This window comes from Mya arenaria, chromosome 2 (assembly GCF_026914265.1).
Source record: "Mya arenaria isolate MELC-2E11 chromosome 2, ASM2691426v1".
Classification (NCBI taxonomy): Eukaryota; Metazoa; Mollusca; class Bivalvia; order Myida; family Myidae; genus Mya; species Mya arenaria.
Genome location: NC_069123.1, coordinates 65,675,616 through 65,701,570, shown reverse-complemented (window position 1 = coordinate 65,701,570; position 25,955 = coordinate 65,675,616). Strand labels below are relative to the sequence as shown.

At 36.9% G+C, this 25,955-nt stretch overlaps 2 protein-coding genes across 2 annotated transcripts; one reads left to right on the top strand and one right to left on the bottom strand.

Moving 5' to 3' along the window:
* On the top strand, nucleotides 1-5,536 carry LOC128222766 (carbohydrate sulfotransferase 11-like). Its single transcript, XM_052931883.1, has 2 exons — nucleotides 1-73; nucleotides 3,511-5,536. The coding sequence occupies exon 2, from the start codon at nucleotides 3,559-3,561 to the stop codon at nucleotides 4,600-4,602; it is 1,044 nt and encodes a 347-aa protein (XP_052787843.1). The 5' UTR covers nucleotides 1-73; nucleotides 3,511-3,558; the 3' UTR covers nucleotides 4,603-5,536.
* Nucleotides 4,712-24,635, bottom strand: LOC128222756 (uncharacterized). Its single transcript, XM_052931870.1, has 12 exons — nucleotides 24,538-24,635; nucleotides 23,748-23,830; nucleotides 22,246-22,317; nucleotides 21,509-21,641; nucleotides 18,959-19,056; nucleotides 14,474-14,551; nucleotides 13,913-14,189; nucleotides 13,290-13,472; nucleotides 12,424-12,810; nucleotides 7,012-7,088; nucleotides 6,152-6,269; nucleotides 4,712-4,990 (listed from the first exon to the last, which is right to left on the bottom strand). Exons 1-12 carry the CDS (start codon nucleotides 24,590-24,592, stop codon nucleotides 4,782-4,784), a joined length of 1,770 nt encoding a protein of 589 aa, XP_052787830.1. The 5' UTR covers nucleotides 24,593-24,635; the 3' UTR covers nucleotides 4,712-4,781.
* Between the last annotated feature and the right edge of the window lie 1,320 nt (nucleotides 24,636-25,955).

The following is a 25,955-nucleotide window of genomic DNA, read 5'->3' as shown; positions in this document are numbered from 1 at the left end:
CTACAAGATTTCCGACGATCTTCAGGAGATTATATCTGCGTTGAGCGTGTCACAGTCTCACAACTCTACACAAGTACGTGTTAACTACCGAACTACATTGACTGGCCTAACATTATAACATAAGTAACCTATGGTCGTTATTCTTTAATCTAATTTTCACTCTTTTCCCCGATATGAGCCCAATTCGTATAATTCTATAAATTTTCCCGCGTTCCACCGCATCGAGTCAACACTATACGCGGAGTTGCGATGTGTTTATTAACTTCTTAAAATACTTGAACAATCTCTCAATATTCCAGCAACATAATTATCAAGTTTGGTGATGAGATTGTTTACCCTCGCAATCGGGTGAAATCTATTCTTCGAGCACGGTACAATTTACATGCACAATCTTCTATTTGTACCAACGGTCAAAGAACCTGCATATCGCTGCAGCCGCATCGCGGTAGCAGCAGATGAACGCGATTATAACGCGCACCATTGTGTTTACCGCGGAATTTAAAGCTGCGATTTTCCGCGATGATGCAGTCAAGCCCGCAAAGGCAACACGTTTTTAATTGCAAAAAACAACAACAACGCGTAGATGGTAGTGTATAACCGCAACAACAACAACAACGCGTAGATGGTAATGTATAACCCCAACAACAACAACAACGCGTAGATGGTAGTGCATAACCGCAACAACAACAACAACGCGTAGATGGTAATGTATAACCGCAACAACAACAACAACGCGTAGATGGTAGTGTATAACCGCAACAACAACAACAACGCGTAGATGGTAGTGTATAACCGCAACAACAACAACAACGCGTAGATGGTAGTGTATAACCGCAACAACAACAACAACGCGTAGATGGTAGTGTATAACCGCAACAACAACAACAACGCGTAGATGGTAGTGTATAACCGCAACAAAAACAACAACGCGTAGATGGTAGTGTATAACCGCAACAACAACAACAACGCGTAGATGGTAGTGTATAACCGCAACAACAACAACAACGCGTAGATGGTAATGTATAACCGCAACAACAACAACAACACCAACCTTTCATGCATTGGCAATTCATTCTTCGCATCAGCATAAAGCACGCAAAACTATGAGTATACTTGTAGGGGTATCAAATTTAATTATCGATATATATCTTATAAACTTTTAATATTGAAAATCTAGGCTGGGACAATAACGACGGTTCATGAGGACCTCGTGTGGTATTGCGTTTTATGAATGAAACACAGGGAGGATTGAAGTTTAGCTTCAATGGAGATAAGACTTGTTTATTGCGAATATTCAATACAATGACTAGACTGGTTTACTATTGATTACCGAAGGATTTTAGTATGAGACTAGCAAAGACGCCATGGTTTGTAAGTACACTTTTATCATTTGATTGGAATAATTCACTAAATTTTGTCACGTTTGAATTAACATGGTAATATCTCTTAGTGAATTTGATTATAATGTCTTCAAATGTGTCACAATTGAGCAGATAGTGATAAGCATCACCTAAGTCCCATTTAGAACATAGACTACAATAGCGCTTCATCATTCCATCGTCCTGTCTCTATATGGAATTTGGTATTTGATGCAAAATATATCCTAACCAATAATAAGATCAATAAAGTCAGAAAAATTTAAACGATTTGTTTGTCCGCACACATTGAGAGGACCAATTCTTATTTTTTAGTACAGTTAGAAGCTTACACTGTCGCTTTCCCCCTTCTGACCTAGTTCTGAATGCAAGAAGGCGGGCATGCGTCCCCTGCAATCGGGGAGAAATTCTCTCACAACGTGTCCCTCTACCTTGAAGGCGGCCGGAAACACTATTTTAACATTATCCCTACTATGGTTCTCGCGCTGACGTCCCGTGAAATACTGATCCTTATTCAAGTTAGCCGATTAGCTGTATTTAGGATCCTTGAAACTTGTTCATGGTCGGAGAAGCTTATCAAAATGTCCCTTTGACAAACCGTGAGTTGTTCACCTTTGGAGTTACGATGCGACCTAGACGCCTGGCATCCGTGACGTAGAAATTATCTTCGGACAGACCCATGTTGCTGTGCTGAAGGGCTTTCGCCTACCTTCTAAACAAGCTCGGAGAATAACAGATGTTTCCCTTATCCCTGTCTCTATATTCAAGCACGCGAAGCCGCTGTTCAACAACCTCGAGTCCAGTTATTTTAATTATCTTATGTTATTGATCAGTAAATTTAACTTTTCATTAATTGTCATGTTTTGTTGCATTCCAATGGCAGTTTATATTAGTATTCGGAAAGTTCAAATGGCCTTTTGGGGATACCCCGCCCACTGTGCTGCACACGCATGTTGCGTGTCGAGCACGGTTAATCGGGGTGGAGTTGGTCTATGCACCCATAGGAATCGTTTCACCGTCAACTGAATATCCACCACTTGCCATACTTTTTCCAAATTCCTTACGTTTTGTTTTTAAACTTCGTAAACTATGTAAAAGTGAGTAAAAAAAAATAAAAAAAATATCGCACATGTAATGCTACGGCCGCTCTTTATGGATATCCTCGGATTAACATTCGGATGAAAATTTACTATCAAAGGCAAATTTACCCTCCCCAAGGGTATTTCGATTTTTCACAGGTTTTTACAGTATAAATTGAGAAATAATAGAAACCAAGGAAAATGTTATATATACAAGACCATTTATTCTATGATATTTTCTCAGGAGATGTATCTACAAAGAATTGAGATGTATAAAGTTAAATGTTTACGTCTGATTAACTATTTAGTTTTCAAGTGCGGCTATTAAGCCTATTAAGTCTTTCTTTAAGACACATCCACAAGAATATTTGCATTCAACATATCCCAATCCTTTTCAGCTGATGCTTTTAACACATATTTGTTTTTTTTTTATTTTGTTTTTAGAACGAAATCGTGAACATTGAATTTGTTTAATTATTTTTTTGAAAGACACAGATTTCTTAATTATTTTCCCCAATACTATCGCGTAAAAGTACGTTTATTTTCAAGCACATGCTATCATATATTGGGTTATGTTTAATGTACATATATGGAAACAAACTGTGTTTTTTTTATTTAAAATTACCATTTATCTCAGTTGCCATATACACGCTTCTAAAATACCGGGGGTGAAATGTTGGGCGTATAACGCCATAATAGTTGGATGTCATTTATAAGGAAGAATGATTATATTAGATCTCATACATACACATACGCTTCCACAGGGTTACGGATGTAACACTTGCATATTGAATACTGTTTGGTCCATTAAATTATCTAGATTCCCCTTTTTGCAATTAAAAGTAATTTACGCTTTGAAATGAAACAGGAAGCATTATCCATAACTTACATTGTCATATCTGTTTTACAGGTCCTATCTAATCAACAATAAAGTAATGGGCATATTACAGCACATTTGTCACGAAGAGTGTTCGAATAAACATGATTGTAAATTGAGATCAGTTTGTAGCGTGAGTTACCGATCATAAATCAAAATGAGATGTATATACTTTCAGAATATTCTAAAATCCCCACCACACAAGAGGTTGTCGCCTTCCGAAACAATGGTACAAAGGAAAAACAGAGTCACAAAGGTGTGTTCCTCTCTCGGTAAAGTGACCAACGCGGCGAAGGAATTGTCGGGTATTCGAGATGCCAACCTGTCCTACTGCGCGGTGCAAAAAGCAGGTTGCACAATGTGGATCCGCTTGTTTAAGTTCCTTCAAGGTCAAAAACGCTATACCAATGACCCCATGTCTTTAACAAAATATGAAATCCACAATGAAGCATCCCAATTTTATAAACGATTTGATTTGGAAGCAGACAGAGAGTTTATGAAAAGTTCATATCGGGTAATGACTGTACGAGATCCCTACACACGAATCTGGTCAGCATACGTTGATAAATTCGTCCTGCCAGACTTTTGGTATACAAAAGGAAAACATATCATTTCTTTACTGAGACTAAATGCAGATGCTAAGTCACTCCGCTGTGGGCATGATGTAACGTTCAGAGAGTTCATAGACTATGTTATAAAGGTTGGACACCAATTTACGTTCTTGAATCAAGACAAACACTGGCTGCCAGCCAGCGATATATGTGATCCTTGCTTCTTCTATCCAGACGCCATTGGAAAGCAGGAAACCTTCATGTCTGACTTTGAATATGTTCTTAAACACAAAGGCCTTGAAAAGTGGATTGATAAAATCAAATCGGTTGACGCAACAGAATTTGAAATTAATGAAGAAATTGACTACAATTTTAAATTACTTCACCACCGAAACAAATGTTTAGACAGAACGGAGCTCGCTATGCGCTTGTGGACAGCTTTTGTAATTAATGGATACATTCCTGCAAACGAATCTTTGCCCCGTAATTTGACTTCCGAAACAATATCACAAGAGACGTTTGCCAGATCTATACACGCTGTACGATCAAAGTACAATATCTCAAGTGAGGAGAAAAGGGCTGTTCGTATACGTGCAGTTACGGCAGCCTTTCAGCAACTAACAGAACTCCAGATGGACTCGCTGGCGAAGCTGTATAGATGGGACTTTGAATTGTTTGGGTATAATCCGAAGCCTGACTACCTGGCTGCCAATAACTAGTTCTTCAAGTTTAGATTTGTGCGGCATGAGTTGCAAATCTATGATAAAAATAAGATTATTAAACGATTTTGGACATGGAAACAAAACATTGACTCACAAAGATGTTGGCTTCTATATTTGTTTTTCGCTAAGCAATATCCGGTACTGTACCATTTCAACTTGGACATACATGCATCTCACTACGCAATTATACGTTCACAAATAAAAGGATAGACCTCGCCACACCTGTCCCAGTCAAACTGGCCGAGATGTTTTGAGTACAACAGACATTGGTTCCCCCCACCGTGGACGTGCACGTGCGCTACTTTTGATTGGTCGAGCCAAGTCATCGAGTCGGAAAGGTCGAAAGTACGTCCTCCAAGCCATATATCGGTGTGAATGTGCTGATCTGTGTGTAGAAGGAATATGATAAGCATTGTATGACACGAATAAAGGGAGCAACAGTCTTCATTTAATGTTCTTTAGACTAACTATATCTTGAGTGCGCCTCGCCGTTTTAATGTTTTATAAATTCACATGTGTAATAGTTAATTAACCGCTACCCGAGGTCCTTATGCTTGTGCGCATATAGGACGATTTCTTATATCTAAGTATTTCTCCTACCACAGATAAGTAGATCCAATAATTTAACCATGCTAGAAATTCTTATCTTGCCCACGGGTGAAGATTAAATGCCCGTATGGAACTCCTTTTTAATGGTCAACACATTGTAATTACCTCCCTTGTTGAAGACTGTCGTCTGTAGCATCATTGAAACCTTGTCTTGTGGCAATATTTAGAGCGCTAATTAATTATTTCTCGTTTAAAATGTCACCATTTCAAGCACCTTTCAAGAAATAATGCTTCACTTCTCTTAGAATTATTTAAAGACTATTGACTATTAACATAATCTAAATCACTGCGCGCATATCCAGGACAACCACGAATTATCGCATATCCATACGCAATTATTTTCACTAAGCACAAAAGAGTTTCAGCAAAAAAATAAATACATTTTTACTTAATTTTGTTTAACTGAGGTGGGAGAAAAGCATCTACCATAGCCGCTCGTGTAAGATAGGTTCATCCCGAGCCTCGCGCAGGGTGTTTTGCGGAAACGAGGTTTACCAAAACACCCTACGTTCGGGTCGAAATGAACCTATCTTACCCTCTCGGCCATGGAAGATACTTATATGCATCGTCAAACGATCACGAAATGCTCATACAGTTAACTAAGAACTCCTCTAATAGTGAATAAAAAGTAGTAAATAAGTATTGTCCATTGTTAATTGTGATTGTTATATATTTTGATTAGATTATAAAATTTGATAATTGTAGAACCTTTCTACAATAAATAAAAAACTATTTTTTTAAATTTAAAATGGTTCCTGTAATTTTGTTCACTATACCAAGTACTGGACCGTGCAAGCTAGGTGTTTGTTGGCACCATTGGCACAATTTAAATATCATCACACTTGTGTGCCTGACCTTGTGATGTTATGTCACTCATAACAATACAATACAGTCGCTTATTTAATCTTAAAACATTGAAGGTAATCTATTTACGTACGGTGTAATGTGTTCGACAGGAAGTGATTTCTCTCGTTCGTATTTGCCATAAACAGGTCGCCTCCCTCCTGTTGGCACGTGGAGCGGGCTTGCCCCCAACCAAGGCGCTCGATATGTATCTGTACAACAAACAATAGGATAATTGAGTAAACTGATACCACAATGCACTTGTATTTTATAGGTTCTAGTGGTTAACCCAATTGCAACTGCCATACTATAATACAAACAAGACAAACTCACATTGCACAAACACACTGCCATACTATAACACAAACAAACAAGACAAACTCACATTGGACAAACACACATATTGGACAAACACACATATTGGACAAACACACTGCCATACTATAACACAAACAAACTAGACAAACTCACATTGGACAAACACACATATTGGACAAACACACTGCCATACTATAACACAAACAAACAAGACAAACTCACATTGGACAAACACACTGCCATACAATAACACAAACAAACAAGACAAACTCACATTGCACAAACACACATTGGACAAACACACTGTCATACTATAACACAAACAAACAAGACAAACTCACATTGCACAAACACACATTGGACAAACACACTGCCATACTATAACACAAACAAACAAGACAAACTCACATTGCACAAACACATTGCCATACTATAACACAAACAAGACAAACTCACATTGCACAAACATACATTGGACAAACACACTGCCATAATATTAAAAAAACAACAAGACAAACAGACAATTTCACTACATATACTATCATAGAACTATCATTATTAGCACACACAATCAGGAATATGGGTACGTTTAAATTGATTGAATATGTATGATTGCAAAATATCTTCAATACGAACCTTTACGCATACGTTTTCGCCATGGACCTGGTACGAATGGTAGCCATCTTTCTCGCATTGCAGTGGTGTCGTTATTGCTACAGTGCACCAAATATAAGTAAAATTACTGATAATAAGTTTTAATGTGTGTATTATCAATACTGAATGAAATAACCACTCATAATATGCAAACGTACATAGAGTCATTTGATTATTTTGATTGCCATCATGGGCTCAATGCTTTTGAATTAGTATGACAGCATTAACGAGCCTGACCAACCAAATACTGTCGAACTAAACAGTGCATTTTAAATCTTAAATTTTATCATAATTATGCTATACAACTATTAGAACTAGAGCTATCACAAACATGATGATTAACCGCAAACGCCGCCTGGACATAGAATGTTTGTGGGGTTTTTGAATTGACAACATGAGCATGAGCGTTATAACAGGGACAAGGATAAGTTAAAAGATGACATGAATTATGTGCAATCGCAGACTATGAGGAATAATCTCATTTTTGGGAATATACCAGAAGATGTCAATGAAACTCCAGCCAAATGTGATGAAATTGTGAGGGAATTCATTGAAAAAACCCCACTCAAAATAGCCAAGGAAACGGTTGCTAATATGAAATTCGAGAGGGTTCATAGGATGGGCCAAAGACAGAACGAGCCAGCCGAACGAGCAGCCAATGTATATGGGAACGAACGGCGCCACCGCAGTATCGTGTGCAAATTTTCCTTCTTCAGCGAACGGGAGCTGGTCCGTGGTAGCAGTAGGAATCTAAGGGACACGCCATTCTTCGTGACGGAGCAGTTCCCACCGGAAGTTGCGGCGAAGAGGAGGAGACTGTCCAGGAGAGTGAAAGAGGAGAAGCAGGCCGGGCGGAGAGCCTGGGTGTCATACAACACTTTGTATGTGGACGGTAGGCCGGTTAATGAAACGTAGGACGGGCCGGATGGGCTTAAATATGTTGTTTGGAACTGCAATGGGTTAAGCGCTTCTAAGCGCGAGGACCAAAACTTTATTTCTTTACTTGTGCAACATGATGTTGTTATTTTAACTGAATCATGGACATGTAAATCCAGTAAAATTGATCTTTCAGGATTCCATTGTTTTAACTTTTATAGGAAATATAGGCATAGGCACGCCAAACGAAATAGTGGTGGCATTGTCATTTATGTACGAAATAACATTAAGGAAGGCATATCTATAGTTAAAAATACACATGATACTATTATATGGCTAAAAATGGATAAACATTTCTTTAATAATGATAACGATATATATCTTGCAGCAGTGTATATGTGGGCTGACTCATCGCCTATCGCTAATTTGATTGACGTTGATCTGATCTCTTCGAATGCCTCGATGATGATATAAATTATTATAATTCATTAGGCACTGTTATGATTGCTGGAGATTTTAATGCCAGAACTTCAAGTAAAAGCGATAGTATTATTTGTGACACTTATGTACCGGATATTGATGATGAAAATTATGTATGCGATATTCCGATACCGAGATACTCGATGGACAAGGGCAGTAACTCTCACAGTAATAAATTATTGGACTTATGTAAAGCCACTGCATTAAGGATAGTAAATGGCCGCCTTGGTTCGGACTGTGGCGTAGGTAAATATACATGTTTTAACACTAAAGGTTACAGTGTTATTGACTATTTGATAGTCAATGAAAATAACTTTTGTTCAAAACTTCACTGCTTGTCATTTTAATGATTTCAGTGACCATGCCCCATTGTCTTTTGATATTGTTTGTAACACACATGTATTGAAAGAAGAACCATATTTGGGTGAAGTTTTGAAATGGAATGATGAGGAGAAGGATGCCTTTAGAAATAATTTGATTACTAGAGTTAATGATTTTAACAATTTAGTCCAAAATAGCGATGCACAAAATGTTGACCATATTGTAAATACGTTCACTGATATTGTACGTGAGGTAGCAGACCCTTTATTTGTTAAGCATATCATAAATTTTCCATGTTTCGAAAAATGAATTGTAACTGATTCGGCCAAATGGTTCGATCAAGAATGTAGAAATACTAAAAAGTTGTACAAAAATGCTCTACTTATTTATAATAATTCACATAGAGATATAGACCGATTGCAACTTTGTAGATTAAAACGAGTGTATAAAACTACTGTGTCAAAGAAACACAGAGCTTTTAAATTTAAACGCTGTAAAGAGTTTGAAAATTTGAAACGGAATAAACCTAAAGATATTTCCATCCACAAAAGTCAAGTAATACGAATGTAAATGTACCCTTGGAAGATTTCAAAAAATCATTTCGAGCAGATGTTTGCGGATATAACCCATGATATAAATGAGGAGGCTGAGAGTTTTAATACCAACCATGATTTCAATGATTTTAGTACTGTTTTCGAAGACCTAGATCACCAAATAACATACGATGAAGTTTGTAAAGCTATAAAATTGCTTAAGAAGAATAAATCACCTGGAGAAGATAAATTGCTAAATGGATATTTTACAGAAGCATGTGACATATTGGGAGGATATATTACAGAAATTTTTAATAAATAATGTAATTTCTGATGCACAGTTTGGTTTTAGAAGAGGCAGGTCTACAGTCGATGCAGTGTTTATTCTTCAGTCAATTGTGCAAAAATACGTTAACTTAAATAAACGGTTGTATTGCTGTTTCATTGATATGAATGAAACGTTGTTTTGATTCCATATATCTCAGTGCGCTATGGTTAAAGTTGTATAAATCCAATTTAGATGGTAAAATATTACGTATTATACGCAATATGTATCAGTAGTAAAGTCCTGTGTAAAACATTGTAATAGCTATTCAGACTTTTTTAATATTGCAGTAGGCTTAAGGCAATGAGAGATACTTTCCCCGATTATGTTTTCATTATTTATGGAAGACTTAGAATTGTATTTACAAAAAAAACAAAAACGGTTGTGGTTTAGCTTTACGTGATATTTCTTTGATTTTATTGTTATTTGCTGATGATATGGTTGTTCTTGGTGAAACCCCGGAAGACTTACAAATTTCGTTAGACCGTTTATACAGTGATTGTAATACCTTAGAAGTCAATATTGCTAAAACTAAAATTGTAAATGACATTGTAAATGATTTTAACTATCTAGGAGTAACATTAAATTATACTGGCAATTTTAGCCTTAATACCCAAACATTATATGGTAAAGGTTTAAAAGCAGTAAACACATTGTTGTCAAATCTTAAAAATTATGAATGTAAACCTAGGGTAGCGTTGCAATTATTTGATGCCTTTGTTTCATCTATAATTACATACGGGTGTGAAATTTGGGGATTTACGAAGTCTACACAGCTAGAGAAGATACATTTAAAATTTTGCAAAGCCGTACTAGGCGTCAGACAATCGTCTTCAAGTGTTGCTGTTTATGGTGAATTGGATAGATACCTATTGTTTATAAATAGATATGTACGTATTGTAAAATACTGGTTCAAACTTAAGAAAAGTAACAATATAATTACTCAATCTGTCATAGAAGACTCAATGTCAGATATTGATAACAATCAAGATAATTGGTTCAATAAGGTTAAGAACCTTCTCACCAGATATGGCTTTTATTATGTATGGTGTAATGATACACAGCTAAACGAAAACCAGGTATTTGTATTTTTAAACAGCGTCTAATAGACGAATATTTACTACAATGGCATGGAAGTGTTAATGAAAATGGTGTCTTAATTGTTTATAGAGTACTTAAAACTGCATTCGAGTTTGAATCCTATTTCAACAATATTGTGTCAAGAAATCTTAGAATTGCTATCACAAAAAACGTATATGTTCGCATAATTTAAGAGTTCATACTGGCAGATATGATAGATTAGAACGCCACTTACGTCTTTGTCAAGTATGTGACTCGAACGAAGTAGAAGACGAATTTCATTTTATATTTAAGAGTACACCTTATGTCCAATTAAGACAAACTTATATTAAAGGTTATTATAGAAAAAAGACCTAGTATGTTTAAACTTGTGCAACTTCTTAATACACAAAATACATCTGAAACATTTATGTTAAGCAAATATATATCGGAAGCATTTAAGGTGCGTTCTACTTTATTAATGAATCAATAATTATAAGCCTTAATACACATTTTTATCTCAAGCAGTAGTATGCTTTGTTAACATTTGTAACCATGGGTTACTATTTATGTTGATATATACTGTGTGAGTCTGTTTTATTGTTAGAAATTGATCAATTGATATCATTTGTTCCAACATATACTAGTATATAAAAAGCAAACTATTGGTTATTGTATTGTATTATAATATTATAGTTTGATTGATTCGTGTTTTCTATTCCAGTTCATCCTTAAAAATAAATTAATTATAATATTGATTTAATATTTCACACTACATTGTATAATTATAATTGTAATTTATTAAATATGTATATGAAACACAAAAAACTGTATAGTTTACGTGTAATAAAATTCTGTTCTGTTCTGTTCTATAACACTCGTTCTAACACTCATCAACATTCTCACGCAATACGGTTTACTAAGTCAAAGATCATAACTTTCGTAATACCAATACAATGTCACACACATTGCAAGTTCACAATTTCTGATGCTGTGAAGGTGTTGCACTGTTGGATTTACACGTAACAGTTTCCAGACAATTGCTTACTAATTTAAGGACCATAACTCTTGCACGACCGAGTAAAATGTCACACTAATCGCATGTGCACATAATTGTAATGCCGACAAACATTTCTGTGAAGTTTCGTGAGTGTAGATTCAATAAATTAGAAGGACGATACAAGTCTTTTCAGACCATTTATTACTAAGTCAAGTGTACTGAGTGTATGTGCAAATCTTATGAGGTACATGCAGTCAAGGGCTATAACTCTTGTTGAACGGAATGAAATGTCATACAAATTGCAGATGCACGCTTTCACAGTAAAAACACAAAAAAACAATGTGTCTGTTAAGTATCACGTATCTAGGTGCAATATGTTTGGAGTTATATAATAATATCATAATGTTTCCTAACGTGCTGGGAATGGACGTGATATAACATAATTGACATACACGACGCCTATCACCCCCCACACCACCACGCAGAAGAAATGATGTGTGCTTTAAGACGAGCCGTTTATGGATCGACATCAATTGTTCTTACTTTTTGGTTATTTTTATACTTTTTTTTGTTTTTGGAAATTCATTTAAAACTGAAATATATGTAATATATGTAATGTACCGGAAAATAAGATCAATTGATTTTAGTCCAGTAAAAGATAATATAAACTGTGATAAACTAGGCAATCGTGACTAATCTCAACCTACACCGTGATTCCACGTATAAGCAACTGGGGGAAGGCATTTCGTTGTGTGTTTAGGTGAACTAAAGAAAATATGAGAAATGTGAATTGTAATCACCCTTAGTTGTAGACGTTGTCGTAGTGGCTGCAGTGGAGGAAATTACAGTTGTTGTTAATTGCGGAGTTGTATGACTCGTCGAGGGTGATGTAATGCCGGTCGTAGGCATTGGATGGAGGGGGTCCTGTATTTCACAAATATAAAAGTACGTCTTATTGCATTCATCATTATGCCATCTGTAATAATCATCACCCGCGAGGAGCACGCAATGTGAGTTCAACTGGTTGTTTGGTTGTTGGTTACCCCAGCCAGGGAAAGTAAGACTGAGTGGTCTACCGTCTGCCCAGGTAAATTCGGTACCATTTTGCCAGTATGTTCTTGCCCCTCCTATCCAGTACGAGTCTACGGCGTGGTTACCAATGAGTACATGCTGGCCATACTGTGCAACTGAAATCGATACAAAACATTTTTTATCAATATGAATAAGAACAAAACAATTCCAGTATATACATTTTTGTTTGTTTAATTTTCCTAAATGTTTTCGACATGATTTGTCAGGTCAAGACAAATGTTTAATTCGTAATAATGGTGGTCCAAAACATACATAGCATGCAACATAAACACATGCGAAGTTGTGTAACGGGAATCCATCAGTGAAAGCATATTACATATATATCAAAAATGATAACGTTCAACTACTAGTATACATGTTAAAAAAGAGGGTATACATAAAACGTTAATTTCGTTTCATCTTTCGGAATGGTTTGATTGCAAAAGACTTTAGAAGGAAATGAAACCTCTGACATAAGAGTAATAAGTAACTTATTAAGTATTAATAAGTATTGTTGGAATATTAGTATGATATTATCACACATGTTTACTGATGCCAATGTTAATCCTCTTATAAGATAACACGGTATGCTTACTCAAAGATGTATGGATAATGGTGTTCTCAATGAAGACAAACTTTTCATGAGTATCCACAGCAACGAGGTCTCCTTCATCGCGTTGGCAGACATGTCTTGCATCTTCGAATGATTTCCTTGCCTCTTCCCTGAGTTGGATGCACAGCGACGATGTTTTATCGTATATGTAGTCCTCAGGACAGACTGGAGGTGGAAATTAGTCTAGTAAAAGCCTTGCATTGTTTATCAGTGAACTACAAATGAAATTGCACTATTTCAAACAGTGAAATAACATTTTTTTTAAATTTTCACTTTTTTTGAAGTTTTAACCTCGCTCTCAATTCAAAATCAACACAAATAATGAAGTCATTTACGAAATGACATAACATTCGGAAACAATCTGGTGCGCTTTCTGAAAAACACACGAAGATACAACAATACCCTGTCATTTCATATTCTTTTTAAGCATATTATAAAAACCTTTTCGTTTTAGTTTAAGATCGCAGAATGTTTCACTGCGTGAACACCAAAAGTCCATATTTCGCCCTTTATGAGCTATAGCTTTTGGTGCTTTGAAAATCACGGCAAACTTGCGAATCCTAGAATTAGAGAGATAAAAAACAACTTATGCTTTGGAGCCTCACACGAAGGTTGAATTGTCGACTTTGTCATTGAGGCGCCGTGTGTCAATGGTTGATGCGTTGTAGTCTCCGACTGAGTTGTGTTTGCGCGCGTAGCGTTCTGGTATTCCCCACTATAAGGCGATGAGTGTTGGGTTGTAGCGATGGTTGTTGGCGACTGGGTAGCGATTGGCTGGGTTACATTCTTAACGTCCCCACATCGCGTATTGCAGTAGTCGCCTTCACAACATAAGGCCGGACACGACGTGTTCATCATGGTATTCTCAAGGGTTGAACAGGCCTTATTTCATAAAACAATAATTTTATTTATAGCAATAATGTAAGGACTTACAATCGTTTTATTGGCTTTTAATAAATAGGTGGAATAATCACAACTAACTGAAGTGATTTCAGTAATAATACAGCCCTAATTGCAATTTATAACAGGAAAAAGCATTGGATGAGCAGTTACTCACAACATTAAACGTCATGACAAAATGTGCTAATTCTTGACGATTTGAATGTTACTGTACATACACCATTGAATATACATATATACATGTATTCATGTAATGCAATTCTCACAGCACGAGTCTGGCAAACTGCCCTGTATACGGGATCAGGGTGGTTCTCGTACTCCAGAGGTTTGTACATCATGCACACCTGCAATCGATTTGTATATATCGTATCAGTATTTGGTTGCATAAATGCCCGTTCTAAAATAAGATATGAGATTTTGTAATAAGATTTTGTAAGTAATGCTATGACACATAACGGTTTAAAAATGGATATGAACTTATAAAGCACAACTAGTTTTAAATTGCGTATATAAGCACGGTAAAGTTACGTTGAGATGTGCATGGTCTGTCTATAGTGCTTGTCTGTCTGTGTGTGTGTGTGTGTGTGTGTGTGTGTGTGTGTGTGTGTGCGTGTGTGTGTGTATGTGTGTTGTTTGTGTATGTGGTGTGCGTGCGTGTGTGTGTGTGTGTGTGTGGTGTATGTACGTGTGATCACGTGTGTATGTGGTGGGTGTACGTGTGTATATTATGTGTGTACGTGTGAGTACGTGTGTATGTGATGTGTGTACGTGTGAGTACGTGTGTATGTGGTGTGTGTACGTGTGAGCACGTGTGTATGTGGTGTGTGTGTGTGTATGTGATGTGTGTCCGTGTGAGTACGTGTGTATGTGGTGTGTGTACGTGTGTTTGTGTGTGTGTGTGTGTGTGTGTGTGTGTATGTGGTGTGTGTACTTTTGAGTACGTGTGTATATGGTGTGTGTACGTGTGTATGTGGTGTTTGCACATGTGTGAGGTGTGTTGGTGTGTGGGCGTGTGTATGTGATGTGTGTACGTGTGTATGTGGTGATTGTACGTGTGTATGTGGTGATTGTACGTGTGTATGTGGTGATTGTACGTGTGTATGTGGTGATTGTACGTGTGTATGTGGTGATTGTACGTGTGCATGAGGTGATTGTACGTGTGTATGCGGTGATTGCACGTGTGTATGTGGTGATTGCACGTGTGTATGTGGTGATTGTACGTGTGTATGTGGTGTGTGTACGTGTGAATGTGGTGATTGTACGTGTGTATGTGGTGTTTGTACGTGTGTATGTGGTGATTGTACCTGTGTATGAGGTGATTGTACGTGTGTATGTGATGATTGTACGTGTGTATGAGGTGATTGTACGTGTGTATGTGGTGATTGTACGTGTGTATGTGGTGATTGTACCTGTGTATGTGGTGATTGCACGTGTGTATGAGGTGATTGTACGTGTGTATGCGGTGATTGCACCTGTGTATGTGGTGATTGTACGTGTGTATGTGGTGATTGCACGTGTGTATGTGGTGATTGTACGTGTGTATGTAGTGATTGTACGTGTGAATGTGGTGATTGTACGTGTGTATGAGGTGTTTGTACGTGTGTATGTGGTGATTGTACCTGTGTATGAGGTGATTGTACGTGTGTATGAGGTGATTGTACGTGTGTATGTGGTGATTGTACGTGTGTATGTGGTGATTGTACCTGTGTATGTGGTGATTGCACCTGTGTATGTGGTGATTGTACGTGTGTATGTGGTGATTTTACCTGTGTATGTGGTGATTGTACGTGTGAATGTGGTGATTGTACCTGTGTATGTGGTGATTGTACGTGTGAATGTGGTGATTGTACGTGTGTATGTGGTGATTGTACCTGTGTATGTGGTGATTGTACGTGTGTATGTGGTGATTGTACCTGTGTATGTGGTCATTGTACGTGTGTATGTGGTGATTGTACCTGTGTATGTGGTGATTGTACGTGTGTATGCGGTGATTGTACGTGTGTATGTGGTGATTGTTCCTGTGTATGTGGTGATTGTACGTGTGTATGAGGTGAATGTACGTGTGTATGTGGTGATTGTACCTGTGTATGAGGTGATTGTACGTGTGTATGTGGTGATTGTACCTGTGTATGAGGTGATTGTACGTGTGTATGTGGTGATTGTACGTGTGTATGTGGTGATTGTACCTGTGTATGTGGTGATTGTACCTGTGTATGTGGTGATTGTATGTGTGTATGTGGTGATTGTACCTGTGTATGTGGTGATTGTACGTGTGTATGTGGTGATTGTACCTGTGTATGTGGTAATTGTACGTGTGTATGTGGTGATTGTACGTGTTTGTGGTGATTGTACGTGTGTATGTGGTGATTGTACGTGTGTATGTGGTGATTGTACGTGTGTATGTAGTGATTGTACGTGTGTATGTGGTGATTGTACGTGTGTATGTGGTGATTGTACTTGTGTATGTGGTGATTGTACGTGTGTATGTGCTGTTTGTACGTGTGTATGTGGTGATTGTACGTGTGTATGTGGTGATTGTACGTGTGTATGTGGTGTGTGTACGTGTGTATGTGGTTATTGTACGTGTGTATGTGGTGATTGTACCTGTGTATGTGATTATTGTACGTTTGTATGTGGTGAGTGTACGTGTGTATGTTGTTATTGTACGTGTATATGTGGTGATTGTAGGTGTGTATGTGGTGATTGTACGTGTGTATGTGGTGATTGTACGTGTGTATGTGGTGATTGTACGTGTGTATGTGGTATGTGTACGTGTGTATGTGGTGATTGTACGTGTGTATGAGGTGTTTGTACGTGTGTATGTGGTGATTGTACGTGTGTATGTGGTGATTGTACGTGTGTATGTGGTTATTGTACGTGTGTATGTGGTGATTGTACGTGTGTATGTGGTGATTGTACGTGTGTATGTGGTGATTGTACGTGTGTATGTGCTGTTTGTACGTGTGTATGTGGTGATTGTATGTGTGTATGTGGTGATTGTACGTGTGTATGTGGTGTGTACCTGTGTATGTGATTATTGTACGTGTGTATGTGGTGATTGTATGTGTGTATGTTGTTATTGTACGTGTGTATGAGGTGATTGTACGTGTGTATGTGGTGATTGTACGTGTGTATGTGGTGAATGTACGTGGGTATGTGGTGATTGTACGTGTGTATGTGGTATGTGTAGGTGTGTATGTGGTGATTGTACGTGTGTATGAGGTGTTTGTACGTGTGTATGTGGTGATTGTACGTGTGTATGTGGTGAATGTATGTGTGTATGAGGTGATTGTACGTGTGTATGAGGTGTTTTTACGTGCGTATGTGGTGATTGTACGTGTGTATGTGGTGAATGTACGTGTGTATGTGGTGATTGTACGTGTGTATGTGGTGAATGTACGTGGGTATGTGGTGATTGTACGTGTGTATGTGGTGATTGTACGTGTGTATGTGGTGTGTACCTGTGTATGTGATTATTGTACGTGTGTATGTGGTGATTGTATGTGTGTATGTTGTTATTGTACGTGTGTATGAGGTGATTGTACGTGTGTATGTGGTGATTGTACGTGTGTATGTGGTGAATGTACGTGGGTATGTGGTGACTGTACGTGTGTATGTGGTATGTGTAGGTGTGTATGTGGTGATTGTACGTGTGTATGAGGTGTTTGTACGTATGTATGTGGTGATTGTACGTGTGTATGTGGTGAATGTATGTGTGTATGAGGTGATTGTACGTGTGTATGAGGTGTTTTTACGTGCGTATGTGGTGATTGTACGTGTGTATGTGGTGAATGTACGTGTGTATGTGGTGATTGTACGTGTGTATGTGGTGAATTTACGTGGGTATGTGGTGATTGTACGTGTGTATGTGGTATGTGTACGTGTGTATGTGGTGATTGTACGTGTGTATGAGGTGATTGTATGTGTGTATGTTGTTATTGTACGTGTGTATGTGGTATGTGTACGTGTGTATGTGGTGAATGTACGTGTGTATGTGGTGATTGTATGTGTGTATGTTGTTATTGTACGTGTGTATGAGGTGATTGTACGTGTGTATGTGGTGATTGTACGTGTGTATGTGGTGAATGTACGTGGGTATGTGGTGATTGTACGTGTGTATGTGGTATGTGTACGTGTGTATGTGGTGATTGTACGTGTGTATGAGGTGTTTGTACGTGTGTATGTGGTGATTGTACGTGTGTATGTGGTGAATGTATGTGTGTATGAGGTGATTGTACGTGTGTATGAGGTGTTTTTACGTGCGTATGTGGTGATTGTACGTGTGTATGAGGTGTTTGTACGTGTGTATGTGGTGATTGTACGTGTGTATGTGGTGAATGTATGTGTGTATGAGGTGATTGTACGTGTGTATGAGGTGTTTGTACGTGTGTATGTGGTGATTGTACGTGTGTATGTGGTGAATGTATGTGTGTATGTGGTGATTGTACGTGTGTATGAGGTGTTTTTACGTGCGTATGTGGTGATTGTACGTGTGTATGAGGTGTTTTTACGTGTGTATGTGGTGATTGTACGTGTGTATGAGGTGATTGTACGTGTGTATGTGGTATGTGTACGTGTGTAGAAGGTGTTTGAACGTGTTAGTCTCTAATTCAGCCTCGTCAGGGATTTTGCTTTGTGCCTCTAAACGGGTTTTATATTTGATTATTTTATTGCTGGGCTTGTTGCTGAAGTTTTGACTGGTTTATTAGGTTTTGTTTGTTATTTTTGAGACTTTAATCAAATGTATTTACATCATCTTTAGCGCATATGGAGGCTACTTCACAGCTGTCTGGATTGTTCATTTCCAGGCAGTTGAAGCAGTATGGTCCACGCTTGTCCCTCGGAATCGCTACAACGGTAAGCATTCAATGCAATACAAGGACAAGAATTCATACTTATATGTATTGACATGCTGCAGAAAAGGATTTGTTAAATAGCCGCAAATAATAAATTGCCAAAATCCAAATATTTACTAATAAGCCGATCCGTTGTACTTTTTCTATATATCTCAAAATTCTACATTTAAGATTGATTGTGCTATAATGTATCCCGCAAATACAAATACAGAATATGTTCAGACATATATACAATGATTACCAAGATCATAAATCAATAAAATAAAGTCAAATTAAATTGACATTGATGTATATACTGGACACCAACATTTAAAATTGTGGAGTATGGACAAACCAAAATCTCCCATTTAAAAAAATCAATTTATATCTATAATAGTTCACACAATACTGAACAAACTTCAAGCAACAGTGAATACTCGATAACACTAGAAAGTCAATTTACAATGCAGCGGTATTTTAATTAGTTATGTTCTATAGATTAATGGCAAAGTCATTCAAGGATATTTGCTTTATGTTTACATATTCATTGTATTTTTCTCATCGAAAGTGTTCAAAAGATCAGATAAAAAAATAATGAAGATTGAAAAAATGCGCCGCAGTTATTATGGCTTTAAAGCAAACAAAATTCTGACCAAAAGAAAAGTTTCCATGATTTTATCAGCGAAAGGACTAAGTCTAGGAATTCCTAGTTCCAAAAGACGGTACTTCGGTCTATGCAATACATAAACATCAGGTCAAACTCACAATGATTAAGAAAGGGCAGTAACTGTTGTCATGGTGAAGTAAAGAAACTGCCTCGAAGCAATTGCATTTATCCACAACAAACAAAATGTTCTTTAGGATTCGAAACCTTGAACGCGCTAGAATTACAAAATAGTACAATGCTATGGAATATATTCTAGTTTCTAGTTATCACCAGAGAGAGCAATAGCGATCGAAATTTCGCCAGAATATCATTTTATTTCTTAACATTAATCAAAACACATATTTTGACATGTATTGTTTATCTTAATTTCTGTGTAGTCTATTAAGTTTGTATTCTTTAGAGATATTAATATACAACTAGCTGGAGCCTATCAACAGTTTGTTATTTCCGTACATGTCCAAACTCAGTTTGTAAAAATAGTTACCTAATTCTTGTGACCAATTCTGTCAAAAATAAATGATCACACTATAGCATATTTTGATATTTCTTATATTTGCCAGATTCTAAATACGAATCCAATACTTTGCAATTCTCGAACATAAGGATAAATCTGTATGGAAATCTCGAAAATCTCATTGGACTGAATTATTAAAATAATATCTTAACATTTAACAATTGAAAATCGTTTACACGCATAAATTTGCACATTTTAGTTCGCGATAAAAATCTTTTGATCCCCATATCTCACAGCCATAAAGTGGCATGTAAAAGTTTGAAATAACATTTACAAAACTGTAACAACAACAACAACAACAACAACAACAACAACAACAACAACAACAGCAGCAACTGCAACAGCAACAACAACAACAACAGGAACAGGAACAACATAGTCTTTTATGGAATACGATTCAAATAGCCCCATAATATGATAAATGTCCTGTCTAGCCTTAAAAGTGAGCTCAGCCATGTTTTACATGCATAATATATTTGTAAAATATAGGCCAGCATATTTAACACCATTAACAACAACTATCTTACAGGCAGATACCCCGCATTAAAGTACAATTATTTTAAGTTTTAACAGTAAAGACATTTATTTCTTACTGAACACCCATTTTTTTTTAGAATATTTAGATATCTTCGAAATTGTTTAAGATCCAAATTTACGTCATGATTTCAACACTTTCGGGAAATAGATATAATCCTCTTATACTTTAAGCACACATATAAGAATATAAATCATGTTAAGATAGACGGAACCAAAGTCCACAACCTTAACATAAGCCAACATGCCATGTCAATGTATCTGAGAATCCCTCCTGTGTTTTATTACAAGCTATGACTGCCATGATATATTATTGTTGCACCGTCAATAAAAACGTCATGCTGTTCATGTACAGGCGTTTCAACTCAAGTGGATGCTGCATCTTCCGTAAAGAATAATGCACATGTTCATATCAGTCAATTCATGCTATATCGGGTTCTATCCTGCGATTAGCATGCACTCATCAACTCCTTCTAGAACCAAAGTGAATTATAAACAGACTTTTAAAGTTGGTTGTTATACTTTGCTTTACAAAACATGTAGTTAACTGTTTGGTTTGCGACATTCGGCAATAGGTTACGCCCAGAGCAATAGTAAGTGTTTTCTTATGATAGTGGTTTCTTCTTGAACCTTCATACACTTGATTTGTAAAGCTTTGGTACAATATATCTTTGAAGAAATAAGCATAAACTGACCTATGACAAAAGCATGAAATAATCGGTTCAAAGAAATAAACATTGAATGTCTCTACCCTTGGATCCGCATCCGGCATTATTACAGTACGACTCTTTACAACATTCCCGACACGTCAGGATATCCATGCTTCTAACATGAGGTATGTCAATGCTGGCATCATTTGGTTCAGTAGGGATGTTGTCACAAATCTGTTTCAATAATTAATGCAATCAGATCTTTTCCGGCACAAAGAATAGATCTTTGTATTTTCTATACACTAATTATGCATACATGTATAACAAAATAATATTTTAATGTTTTATGTTAATTGTCTTTGTGATGATGTATGGGGTTTTTGTTAGGTGTAAACCTTGCGCCCTCGGAAAAGGATGGTTGTGTTATATTTCGCTAGTAAATCCCTGTAGCTTGCGTTGTACACGGTTTTACAGATTAGTGGCCATCTTAATAAAGATACTATTGAATCTATTTCGAAATAAAGTGTAGCTCAAATACATTTAGAGGATTACTGCAACCTCCGGGTAGCAAGACACACGGCTAGTGATTTGCAACCTCCGGGTAGCAAGACACACGGCTAGTGATTTGCAACCTCCGGGTAGCAAGACACACGGCTAGTGATTTGCAACCTCCGGGTAGCAAGACACACGGCTAGTGATTTGCAACCTCTAAAGCTCTAGTTTATGAAAAAATAACAATTGAAGCCGTGTTCTTGTAATGACCAAAGGCAGTCTGTCAATATTGAGCAGTGCATCAGTGAATTAAACACAGGTGCACGACTGCTGTACATGTACTTACTGCTGAGGAGACACATCCTGTATTGAACATGATGTTCCCACTAGGCGTGATCCATTGGTCTACGGAACAGTACTAAAAAAGTGTAATGTAAGGTGTTATCCATCGGTCTACGGAACAGTACTAAAAAAGTGTAATGTAAGGCGTGATCCATTGGTCTACGGAACAGTACTAAAAAAGTGTAATGTAAGGTGTTATCCATCGGTCTACGGAACAGTACTAAAAAAGTGTAATGTAAGGTGTTATCCATCGGTCTACGGAACAGTACTAAAAAAGTGTAATGTAAGGTGTTATCCATCGGTCTACGGAACAGTACTAAAAAAGTGTAATGTAAGGTGTTATCCATCGGTCTACGGAACAGTACTAAAAAAGTGTAATGTAAGGTGTTATCCATCGGTCTACGGAACAGTACTAAAAAAGTGTAATGTAAGGTGTTATCCATCGGTCTACGGAACAGTACTAAAAAAGTGTAATGTAAGGTGTTATCCATCGGTCTACGGAACACTACTAAAATACAAACTATAATCATAGGTGTTAACCAGTCATCTACGGCACAAGACTTAAACACAATAGCAGAAATAATAATGTTATGGTTACTGTAGTTTACTCATCAAGAAGCGAAATACAATTTGTTTTACACACTAAGTAGTGTCGCATAGCATTGTCTTATCATAATGGTATCTAGGACGGGAAATTTCCAAAATATATATTTTATCATAAAGTTTATTTAATATCAAACAAAATTATTGATGGTTTCCAGGAAGTTCTGCACATCTATGAATCACTGTCAGATATGAACATGTTAAAACAATACCCTAAATATCTCATGCATACCACGGAAAAATACCCACGCTTCATGTCGCTATTAAAATGAACGTTATAATTACGTGAAAGTGTAAACATGTCCGTTTTCAAAGCCTTGACCGACCCAGATGCCTGAGGTCGATAGTGTCGCGGATTTTTCCGTATATTGCGGCCCAACTTGGCCTTACACATGCTCAATGCGACAAAATTCAAAGAAAGATAACCGAGTGTAGTGATTTTTTCGTTTAAAAAAAAACAAGAACGAATTCATAGAGTCTGTTCGATGACGCAAAACACGACAAAGACGTTAGCTATACATGGACACCTATTTCAATCCATTAACTTGTTATGTCATGTCTTTAATCGTTCGGTAAGTCATGGCCTGATTTATTTCAACGTACAATTACAAACTATCTTTACACATTTTTCCTGGTTAACCTCACCTTTTCGAAATTCAATAAAATCCGTTTTAACACGCATTTCAGCACACGATGAATTCGACATGGTCTACTGTTACTGTTAACGCACATTCAACAGCCAAAGGGACTGCCGGACGGATTTAAATTAAATACTTTAGAAAGCAAATTACAAAAATTTGACTACCGACTCTCAAGTTAGTCATATAGTCATTGGAACTATTGTAGATTTATGCCGACAAGTCAAGTTAATAAAAAACTAAACAGAAACGTGAATTTATTTACCTCATGAGGCCCACATGTTGCAATCCTGGCACAGTCCCGTGGGTACGGAGTGTTCTGGCAGATGAAGCAGTCCAGAGCCGACACTTGGATAAAATACACGCATATTGAGATTGGTACAGAAAAACACGCATACGTGTACACTTGTATTCCAGGAAGACGTGGTCTCGATTACCGGCACATCTTACAAATGTACACCAGCGTCTTCTCGTAATCAAAATGTCTTTTTTTTGAATATATCATATCACTTTACGTTTGTAGACTCCAAAAGGATAGACGTTCATATTTTTGTTATGAGTTGTATCGTGTCTATCCGGCGTTCATAGCTAAAATCGAGGGCGAATACGCAAGAACTGAACAATAAGGTAGGCCAAAAAGGCAAAGTTGTTTTGGAGGACTTTTAAGTGTTAACGACCCGCTCCCCTTGTTTCTTACATGTACTGCCCACGTGCCTAGCTCGACATACACTACATCTTTATGCAAAAAGGAGTTGAATTTTATATGGCTGAGACTCGCGCCACATTCAGGTTAAATACAGATTTGATAATGCCAGTCAAGTTTGGTGCATTTCATAAGGAGCCATGAAACATTCATTAACAAGCATACATAGATATCAACTTTAGCTCATCTCCAAAATTTTAAAACCCGTCATAAATGTTATCAACTGTCTTCTTAAAATAAATACAAATTTGTTGGACACTTATCAGATTGTGCCAACTGTCAAAAGATGAACTTAACGATTAAATTGAAACGGAACGATGTAATCGTGGAACGGAATGCAAAACTTACTTACCTAAAGCAGTATTTGCAAGAAAAAGGACTAGTTTGGTAGCTAATGCTTTCCGCATGGTGACACCATTCAACTATATTTGACAATAGTGTTGACCCAATTCACGGATACATTATCAGATCGACATGGTCTTAATACGTTCGTATCTGATTAAAGGCTTTTAGGAAGGTCTTCATTATTTAGTGACCTACAAAAATCGAAACCAGCTTGAGCTGTTCTTTTTATATTCTTCTTCTTCTTCCTCCTTCTACTCCTCCTCCTCCTCCTCTTCTTCTTCTTCTTCTTCTTCTTCTTCTTCTTCTTCTTCATCTTCATCATCTTCATCATCTTCATCATCATCATCATCATCATCATCATCATCATCATCATCATCATCATCATCATCATCATCAGCATCATCATCATCATTTTCATCATCATCATCATCATCATCATCATCATCATCATCATCATTTTCGTCTTTTTCTTCATCTTCTTCTTCTTATAATTATTATTATAACTATTATTATTATCATTATTATTATTATTATTATTATTATTATTATTATTACTTGTTTTTAGGTTTAGCAATTGTGTTTCTATGAACGCTAAGTCTTCTAACGACCTGAAATCAATGCCACGACCAGTTCCTATATCGATTATTCAGTGCTTACAAGTTAAGCAGGACTACTTTTGTATCGCACGAATTAACTCCTTTTCAAGGAAATGTGTACGAACTTGAAACTGTATTTAAATTGTTTCATATACTTTTTCTCATTCTCTTTTCAGGATAATGATATTGTAGTAATAATATAAAATCTGTGTTGCAGCCTCTGTGAAGTATAAAGCGGTACCACTTACGAACGGGTAAAGCTGATGTCAACGGTACTAAAGTGGTATATTATGCATAAAAACTATGCCAGGTAGTAGAACGGTTACGACGCAATTGTTTAAGATCAATTTTAGTATATCAATGCAAATATTTACCTTGTAAATGCAAAAATATAAACATACCTCCCTGTCGCGAATGAAAATGGTTCGTCTCTCAGGGCGACTGGAATAATCCAATTATAACGAAATAAAACAATAAAGTTTCCAAATTTATCAAACGATGTTTACATCTCCATCGACAAAATATGAGTGCAAATACATCAAATTACACAAAAGACAAATTCACACAATGCCAACATGTATATTAAAGTAATAAATCATACCTGGAATTATCCAAATACACTTTTATAAAGAAATAAAACAATAAAGTTTCCAAATTTATCAAACGATGTTTACGTCTCCATTGACAAAATATGAGTGCGCTGTTCACGAGGAAAATACCGCCACCAGCTGTGCACGAGGCGAACTACTTTAGTAAATATAGAAAGTGAAAGCGAAAATGAAAGTGAAATTAGTATATGCATTAGTGGATGATAGGAATGACCGAAATG

Excerpts from the sequence above, each read along its gene's own strand:
- LOC128222766 (XM_052931883.1), top strand. The coding sequence starts at position 3,559 with ATGGTACAAAGGAAAAACAGAGTCACAAAGGTGTGTTCCTCTCTCGGT.
- LOC128222756 (XM_052931870.1), bottom strand. The coding sequence starts at position 24,592 with ATGCGGAAAGCATTAGCTACCAAACTAGTCCTTTTTCTTGCAAATACT. Across the intron at positions 21,642-22,245 it reads CAGGATGTGTCTCCTCAGCA|ATTTGTGACAACATCCCTAC; the intron begins GTAAGTACATGT and ends TTATTGAAACAG. Across the intron at positions 14,190-14,473 it reads CAGTTTGCCAGACTCGTGCT|GCCTGTTCAACCCTTGAGAA; the intron begins GTGAGAATTGCA and ends TTATGAAATAAG.